The 9750-nt window shown below is 40.0% G+C and overlaps 1 protein-coding gene across 1 annotated transcript in view; it reads right to left on the bottom strand.

Annotated features, from left to right (window-relative positions):
- Window positions 1-660: 660 nt before the first annotated feature.
- The window catches only part of LOC101848897 (alpha-L-fucosidase), a 19683-nt gene continuing 10593 nt past the window's right edge, over window positions 661-9750 (bottom strand). Inside the window, exons 6-8 of the mRNA XM_005102674.3 lie at window positions 7084-7216; window positions 4836-5006; window positions 661-4052 (exon numbers count right to left, since the gene is read on the bottom strand). Coding sequence (XP_005102731.1) covers window positions 3797-4052; window positions 4836-5006; window positions 7084-7216 — 560 coding nt within the window. The 3' untranslated portion in view covers window positions 661-3796. The remainder of the gene's footprint in view (window positions 4053-4835; window positions 5007-7083; window positions 7217-9750) is intronic.

Genomic DNA, 9750 nt, shown 5'->3' with positions numbered 1-9750 from the left:
CGGTCATCTAATTTAGAGTAGGAAAAAAATAAGACGAATAAACAGAAACAACAGAGGGAAAGAAAAGAAGTAGATAAATATATATATATACCTTCAACCCCCCACAAACTAGCCATTCCACTCTGATAAAAACAAATGCAGACACGAGAAAATGAAAGCTAGGATTTCTCTTCTGATTGTCAAAGTTGAGCGGTTTCATCAAAAACTACAAATGAGCGTGTGGATCTTGTACAGTCCATGCCGGCTTTAAGCACGGTTATCGGGAGAAAGTATAAGCGTGCTTAATGTCGAAGCGTGCTTGAGTGCGAAGTAGACAAAATCAAGAGATTTTCATGTAGAAAATTTTCCGTGCTATTTCCCTTTGTTTGTAAGTAGACCTATAGCGGTCCCGCAAAAGTGTGCACTGTTATTTTTACCCGCCATGGTAGTTTTTGTTTGCTTGTTTTGTTTTTGTTTTGTGGTCGAATGGGAAATGAAAACTTAATTTAGACGGCCAGTCACGATACAGCACACTAGGCCTACACACTGCCTGTGCGTACCACTGCCCGCTGTGCCACGTTCATACCACCGCCTTCATCCAATCTCGTGCGTGATACACAAAAAGTGAAATCGCAGCCAGCCTCCTTTTCTCGTCTCCCTGACTCTCTTTGTATTTTTTCAGTCTGTGTGTAACTTTGCGGTAGGCTAGATCCTATGTACATACGTGCATCTCTCTAGTTTCTGCCTTCATCTCCGCGCGTGTGAGTGGGTGTCTCCATCACTTGCGTTCTCTGTGTTTGTCTTAACACACTCCACTGCTGCAGTGTAGACTGTGTTCGTCTTCGATGGGTCATCATAAAAGTATTGACTGTCTTGTAATGAAGCGTGCCTGAAGCCGTAGTTACTGTGCTTAAAGGCGTATAATTTATATAGCAAAAATTCGGTAATAACCGTTTAGCGTGCTTGAGTCCGAAACGTGCTTTAAGCCGGCGTGCTTAAAGCCGGCACGGACTGTATTAAGTACCCAACACTAAATTTTCATATTGGATTTAAGAGAAAAATCAATCCACATTCATACCAAATTTATTGCAATAGGATGATATTTAAGAAAATGATGAAAGTTTAAAATTGTATATTTTTGTGTACATTGAGAAATACGAAAAATATTATTTTCAGAGACAGCTCACACATAAACTAACTTGACTACAAAAACCAAATTTCTTCAGTATAAAATTACTGGTGCATGTAGTTAGCTCAATTTTTTTCATAGACATCTGACAATTCAAAATGATCATAATACGGCTTCAAAAATGGCCCAGAAGACAATTTCACACTTTTGCCTCAGGGAGGTAAAAAGGACAAAAGTTGTATATCATGAAATGATGAGTCTGTGACTTAAAAAATAGATACCCATGGAATCCAGAGGGTCACTGCACAATCCTGTGCTTCAATGTATACCTCTGCCAAGGAAAGAATTATAAAGCATTTTTATGGCACATTAGGCAGCTTCTTCAATTTCTTTTTTTTTCATTTTTTAATAAGTACAAAGATGAATCACAATGCACCATAATAGAAGTTGCCGTCTAATGGTTAATATATTGACTTCATTTGCCAACATGATACACGTAATGAATCTATAACATGACTGCTCTCGAACCAATCATTTGAATTTCAAGTGATGTCATATTAGATTATTGAATGACATAACAAACAGGGTGGTTTGCGCTCAGGAGGAAACAAGATGAAGTTTGCAAAAGACAACATCCATTTTACAAACATCCTCGTATTCCAGCATCTGAAGTAAATGACAACACAAGGAATGTACTAGTCAATCAACTTTGAGATCACCTACACAAAAACAAGCTGAATAAATGTTTACAAAGCTGCAGTGGAGTCCACTTAAACTGAACACAGCTAATCCAAAAAGGGTGTAAAACCAAAATGAAATAAAAGATATTTTCCTTTTATTGACCTCTGCACCGAAAACCCGGCTAAACCAAAGAAAATCTGGCTGTCCAGCAGATTTCAGTATAAGTGGACTCCACTGTCTGTCAAAGTCAAATTAATGAAAGGTAAGTGTCTGAATGACTCTAAAAGGAATGTGTAACATAAATGTTGGATTTACATAAATCAGATAATGTATGTCCATTTCAGGATATATTGAAAAGCCATCAAATTTTTTTTCTTAATTACAAAACCACATAGATATTTTGGACAATACTGTTCAAAATCAAATGCAAGACATGGTGTCTGCCATAAGGGTGAGGGCCATAACTCAAGTACAATGTTGGCCCAATTGTCCACCTTGATATAGCCTGAAATTTACATATTATTATAATTACAGCAAAATTCGTACATAACGAAAAGATGTTCGTGCCCTGCCCATTTCAACAAGCGGGTGATAGACTCTATATAAAAATATCCAAAGTCATAACAACACTTTTTGGCTCAATACTTCAATGCTTGCAATGTGTAGAACATAAAAATATTTTTCCTCAAAACAATTTGCCTCATAACCCATCAAATCCATGGTGCAAAACATGTTTACATCAAATTCAGATGTAAAATATTAAAATTTCAACTTTGGTGGTATTTAACTTTTCAAGTCACAGGAGAACTGTGATGCTGCATCAATTGTAAATATTCATACATCCCAGCAGAAAGACAGAGAAGAGACACCTGATAAAAATCTTCCCAACTTGGAAATTGAACGCACATTTTTAGCACTGATGATGATGAAAAAACTACCAGTGTCTGTGGTGACACCATAGGGAGGAACTTCGCTGTCTCTCCCAGGAGAACTGAGTTCAATTCCTGAGTGGGGGAGAATTTTTTTCCAGTGCCTCAATCTTTCTGCTGGGTATTGTATCCCTCTCAGCCTGGGTTGCCCCTCACAGGCAATAATCATCTAAATTGTGTCAACAGGGGAGTAACAACACATTCATTTAGCTTAACCGCTACACACAGACACCAGTATCAATCACCAACACAATTTAACTCTTTAATAAAAGTGTAACTATATTTACACCAAATTTAACCATCACATCTAATCAAAAAGCATATTCAAGCTGTCAGCCTGCTTTCACTCTACATTTGAACAAATCACTTTCATATGGAGACCTAGTGCAACTGAAATAATTCCAAGTAAAACAAGAGAAACCAAAGTTCAACTTCATTTTAGAACAGGACCTGGGAGATAATAATAATAAATAATAATAATTGCATTTATATAGCGCATATCCACACTTTACAGCGTGCTCTTTGTGGCGTCAGTGGTCTAGTGGTTAGGCTCTCGGACTCGTAGCTGTAAGGTCAAGGGTTCGAATCCCGTCAGGTACCTGACGTTGTGCCCTAGGATAGGCTCTTTACACTAATTTTCCTCACTTCACTCAGGTGAGAATGGGTACCAAGCTATAGACAGCAAAAGATCTCGTCAGTTTGTTAGTGTTAGAGCATTTAATCGGTTGCTTGCACTGTATGCTTCACAGGAAGCCCAAAACGCTTCTGAGTGTTATAGCGTCTGCTGGAGAAATAAAATAGTGCAAAGCACATAGAGCTTGCTGTCAAACGGGGGTATGCGCTATACAAATGCTATTATTATTATTTATTATTATGCGCTTTACAACTACTAAAAATCTCATACTGTTTCTTAACATAACCTACTTCTTATTTGTGTAGAACACAATCTAAGAAAGCCATGAGTGACATAATTAATGTCAATAAGTTAACAATACTAAGTTAAATTACTTTCAAGTTTGTGTAAAAAAGAAACAGCTTGACACAATAACATAATTACTCATTGCACTTCTCTCAAGTTTTAGTTTTCCACAGCAGTGATCTTGAAGACCCAGAGCCATTGACAAGGCATTTTGTTTATAGAGATGAATGGAATTGAGATGCTCAGCCCTTTGGGAGATCGAGTCTGATAACTCAGCAACGTCGGGTATCCCAGCAGAGACACCTTGGTCGCTGATGACACTTGAGGCAGGTCAAGTCTGAGAGTATCCGTGTCGGGCCAGTTGAAAACAAACGCATACACAGAAGTACCACTGGCATCTGTTTTTTTGGTGTACCTGAAAAAAACATGAATAAGAACTATGAAAAAGGGGAGATGCAATAAAAATAATATGGGGTTTTCCTCAATTATGAAATATAACACAACAAAAAGTACACAATACCTTCCCTCATCTCAGTCATTTTATCAAAGAAATACCAACACAACACAACAAACTTGCAGTTTAGTCAACCCCCTCCTTTTCTTGGAACCTATGGATGAAACAGAAAAAACAGGCAGGCCTAAGACCATTTGCACAGAGATTTGGTTGCGCTGGCAAGGAACCTGTGTCTGTGGTGTAGAGGTTTATTTGCTTTGCTGTCGCACGCAGGAGACATTCCCAAGTGGGGACAAAAGTTTTATCAAGTAACTCGATTTTTCTACTAAAGTGTTGAATCCCTCTGAGCCCGGGTTAGCTCTGACAAGCAGGGATGAAAGTCTGCCTCCTAAATGATCATCTAAATTGTTTCAATGGAGGTGTAAAAACATCTATATCTATATTTTTTTTTTAAGTTAACAGGCAAAGAGGAAGGACATTCACACAAACATTTGAAGCACAATTTAGACCATTTAGGAAGTGGGCTTCTGACCCCGCCTGTCGGGGCCAACCCAAGCTGAGAGGTAAACAACATCTGAAAAGAAAGACCGAGATACTCAATAAAGAATTTTCCTTGGTAAGGAATTGAACTCGGGTCTCCTGCATGTGACAGCAAAGCACCTAACCGCTAAACCATAGACACTGGTATGGAAGCAATAAAAAGTACACTAGGTCTCTGTTCTCCAAATATAAAATGTAGCTCACCATACACCTTCAGTCACAGTCTCGTTCTGGGAAGTCCAAGGCCGAGAACCATAGACACCCTCGCCGTTGACCTTCAGCCAGGACCCCATCTGAGATAGTCGCTCCTCATATATTGGAACAATATGGCCATGTTTGGGAGGTCCCACATTCATCAGCATGTTGCCTCCGCAGCTGAATTTTTTAAAAGCCAAAAAGAAAAAAAAAACGAGTTGAAATTTATACATATCTGCCAACATAATATTAGTCTACAAGTGTTCATCACATGGTTTCTGAGCAGTGGCCTGGTTGTGAGAGGACACGATAAATAGGAAAATCTCAAAGAATGATGGTGAAATGGTATGGGTTTAACACCTCTATCAACACTATTAGGTTATTTAAGAGGCAGGACCTCCGAGTTTAATGTCCATCTCTGAAAGGACACGGCCAAATGGGAATTCCGTGTAAAGTGCCTTTCCCAATGATGCAACGTCGGACCGAGCTGAGGCCGGAACCCCCGAACACACAACCTCACAATTACGAGTTAGGTAGCCTAACCACTAGGTTACCGACACCACTTCTCAAACTATGTCAGACAGGGAAGGTTATAGATGGTAATTACTGAAGGGTATCCACCAGCAAAAACATCCTAGCTCAAAATAAGACAGACATACACCACATCCAGGAATGGGCTATGCACATGAAAAATATATGATTTCGATGTCGATGTCTTCTTTGTAAAAAGTAGACTTTTCGGGGAAAGAATGTTCAAGCCTTGTGTACAAAAAAACATCAACCTGTGGTTGGAGAGTGCTGAAGACTGAGGTACGTCCCATTTCTCTGTTCTCTCTGTTATTTCTGTTAAACTACGGTGGAGTCAGCTGAAACTGAAATCTGCGGCACTGCCAGATTTTCTTCGGTTCAGCTATGTTTTTGGTAAGGTCAGACTGCTCAAAATAGTGTGCACACAAAAGGGAAGTAATTCATCGACCACACCCCAAGAATTATAATCCACATATTATATACTGAGTAGTGTCCTTTTGTTCCAGAGGCATCACTTGGCTATTCCCATCAATTTTTCTTTTTCATCTGTCGGTCTGGGGGTTTTGGTTTTGGGTTTTTTAACACTTACAGTACCGCAGGGTCATATCGTGAAAAACCATAAGTACCGCACCGATTTAGAAGCCAACAAAATAATTAGGGTATCTTACCAAAAAAATTCATTGAAACAAAAGTCACTGACAGAATTACATGAAATTTTCAAGATATTATATTCAGAAATAAATTATGCACTTTATAAAAAAACTCTTTTGCGACATATAGATATCATGAAAAAACTCCCATTCTGTTTGGAGAGGGTAGGCATGCCCACCGGAATTTCTAGATCTAGATATAGCAATCTGGGAACGCTAAAGCCATGGTATAACAAAAAATGTAAAAAAAAAACCTTCACAACTCAAGAAACGTGCTTTAAAAAATTGAAGCGCTACATCAACGATTCAGCTATCAAATAGAGTGATTTCCCTTGATGTTTACCTCCGCGGAAAAGTTCCGTTTGTTGTTTAGTGTGCCTGGTCGAGTTGGCAACTTAAGTCGCCAGCTGTACTGAGCGGAAATTACGGGCCGGCGACTTGTCGCCCAACGGTACTGTAAGTGATAAGGAGGACAGAGGGGCTTGAGAGCTTCTTTTCTGTCACATGCTCATATACATGTGAACTAACTTTGCAGAGGTAATCATTGCATAACTATACACAGTATGTAGGCCTGTTGGTGTGCATGATAAATACAGGCAAATGGTACCCTGGAATTCTCATGTCTAATTCTTGTTTTGTGATCTTGAAGTGGACAAGACGTGACGATTTTAATTACTTGAGGGTTGCAAGTGAAGATTTCGCCGACTTGACTTTTGAAAGTCATTTCAGTTTATAAAAGGTAGCACTTGGGACGATCGATAGTTAACTTACAAAGACGAAGAATAAAAATTGGGGATTCTATTTTATTTCTATTTACCGCTATTTTCGGCTTTCGGATTAATCGTTTTCAGTTTAAGCAGGTTCCACAGAACTGATCTTTTTCTCACACTTCATCATCATTGTCTAAGCACAACTCAAACTAAAGAAATTAATAAACAAATGATTTTATCAAAATACACCATTATTTGTCTAGGTGCTGCTCAGTTCTCAAACTAAAAAAAATTAACAAATAAATGATTTTACTAAAAGAGGACAAGGGATACTGAACTTTTTCTTTTTTATTTAGCAAGCAGACTGACCTGATAGTAATGACAAATGTCTGTAGCAGTCCTTCAATAGTGAGGTAATCAGAGAGACGTGCATTACGTCGGAACCCCCATGAGTACTTGTCAATGGTCATTGCATTCTCCCACTTATGTTTCTGCAGAACACCTGTGGGAAATTTTAGAAATAATACAATAATCATAGAATCTTCATGACTATTCTAACTATTAAAAGACGCAGTACTCAAACCATAAATATCGGCATAGATCGGATATGTTTATTACAAAATTCCGTCTCACACATTTTTTGTCTTGGAAAGGGGAATTAGGGAAGAATGAGGATGGGAGGCCCAGCCCATAAGCAGTGGGATCAAGGGTCGCCTGTTCAGTCGGCAAACAGCGGTCAGAACTTCACATCTCCCAAGTGCTATCCTGGCTTCTCTAAGATAATGGCATGCTTCAGTCTCACTTATCCATTGCCATCAGTTCTCTCAGCTCGTTAGTCATTAGGACAACTGTTTATTAACCAATTAAAAAACTGAAAAGATAGAACTTTTCTTTGGTTTCCATCCCTAGCCCTAAGTCGGTGTAATAAGCACAAACCACCCCTCCCCTGGATCTAACAACAAATTAAGGAGCTTTTTTACACGCTGGCCAAATGATCAGGCAGGCAGTGGTCAAATTAATTTCACACCCAGGAAAGTTTCCAAACTAGAGCGCCACTCCAGCACTTTCACAAGCAGTAGTGAGATTTCATACACCCACACTACCCTGACCATCTGCACTACTCATGGCTCACATGGACGGGGCAACAGCAAACCTCAAACTGCACTCCTTCCCCCCTTCCTCACCCGACAACAAGGTGAAAAAGTTATAACTGACTGAACCAAACTTGAGTTTTGCTTCAAATCAAGGCTGAGTGGGCAAAGCATTTTCCGTCTGAGACAGGTCAAAACTGTGAGAGGAAGGGATTTCTCTTTCCTTTTTTAGTTTTAGTTGAGGTTTTACGGCGCTCGCAATTGCATGAGGTCATATGAGCGCCAAGGGGTAGATGTCAACAGAGAAGTCCTTACAGGGAATCAGACATACTCTGCTCACCTCTCTAGCTTCAACAACACAAAATTTGCTTCGACCATCAAGGCACCCCGGACCTAGCGGGTCACAAGAGTGTGACAAACATACATCAGAAGAAGAGGAAAATGATGATAATAAGAATTAGGAAAAAAAAAGCAGCAGTTCCCTGTTGTAGTTCAGGCACAGTTATGAGCAGGACATTGTTAGATCAGCCCATTTACAATTCTACTGTGCACTAGAATGAAAAATGTCCCCCCCTTTGGGAATGGCCTAAAGACATTTCAGTCAGTGGCACCGCCCCGGGGGGTTCTCTCTTTCCGTATCCATGTGGAGTAGGTTTCAGTCTTAAACAAATGCATTACAGAAAAAATGACAAGGCAGCATTTAACACTGAGGAGTGAAATTGCTTGCAGATCCTTGATATACATCTATATTCCTTCAATCTCTAACTGTAACAATTTTATGTTGTAATAATTATATACATAATACACTACTGGGCCCTAACATATGCACTTTTTTCTACTTAAATGGCGTCAATCTCATAGAAATGAGGAGTGAAAGGAAGTCTTCAATACTGTTTTAAAACAAATGTAATGTGTATATTACGTCACTTGGCTGTGTGAGTGTGAGCGTCCATTTGATTACATGTAATCATGTTTGAATAAAATCGCATTTTCAAAATAAATATGATAGTTTTAAAGATAGCGAGAGAGTTGGTGTGCGTAAATGTGAGTGTGTGAGTTCGTGGGTGTGGGTGTGAGAGAGAAAGAGAGAAAGAGAGAGGGGGGAGGGGGAGGAAGGGAGGGAAGAAGGGCAGGGGAGGGAGAGAGAGGAGGAAGAGGAGGAGAAGGAGGAAGAGAGAGAGAGAGAGAGAGAGAGAGAGAGAGAGAGAGAGAGAGAGAGAGAGAGAGAGAGAGAGAGAGAATATGATGAAATCGATAAAGAGACTTCGTATTCGAAAAACTAACTAGAAGTGTTTTGATTGCACACGTATATACCTTCCTCACTTTCTAATGTACAATGCGTGTACATGTAAATATTCTGCTGTGTTAATGAGTCCGTCTCACGAGGAATGTCGGAATTTGGCAACTCTTGACTCTGAAGTGAGGGGCACAGAGCCAGCAGAATATAGATTAGCAATCACAGGTGGTTGTGAGACTCAGTGCTGTACGTCCTTTTGTATCGATCTGATGGGGAGAGAGGGAGAGAGAGGGAGAGAGATAGATTGAGAGAGAGAGGAGGGGAGAGAGAGGGGGGGAGAGGGAGAGAGAGAGAGGGGAAGGGAGGGAGAGAGGTGAGGGGAGGGGGGAGGGAAGAGAGGGGAATGGGAATGTCCGTCGTTTTAATTTTTCATCAGCTCATAAAATACAACCACTGGGGCCATGTTTATTTTTGTGACTCAAAGTGTACGCAAGGTCTGCCATGTTTTTTTTCCCTTTGTGTGGGTGTATGTTTGTTTGTTTGTTTGTTTGAGAGAGAGAGAGAGAGAGAGAGAGAGAGAGAGAGAGAGAAAGAGAGAGAGAGGGAGAAGGGGGTAGGGCAGACAGAGGTGGAGAGAAGGTGAGAGAGGGAATCAGAGAAAAAGAGAAAGTTAGAGAGAACGGAAGAGTGGGGAAAGTGTGTGTGGGG

The sequence above is a fragment of the Aplysia californica genome, unplaced genomic scaffold (assembly GCF_000002075.1).
Source record: "Aplysia californica isolate F4 #8 unplaced genomic scaffold, AplCal3.0 scaffold00334, whole genome shotgun sequence".
Classification (NCBI taxonomy): Eukaryota; Metazoa; Mollusca; class Gastropoda; order Aplysiida; family Aplysiidae; genus Aplysia; species Aplysia californica.
The sequence above is the reverse complement of the archived record's forward strand: the minus strand, read 5'-3'. Positions and strand labels throughout refer to the sequence as shown.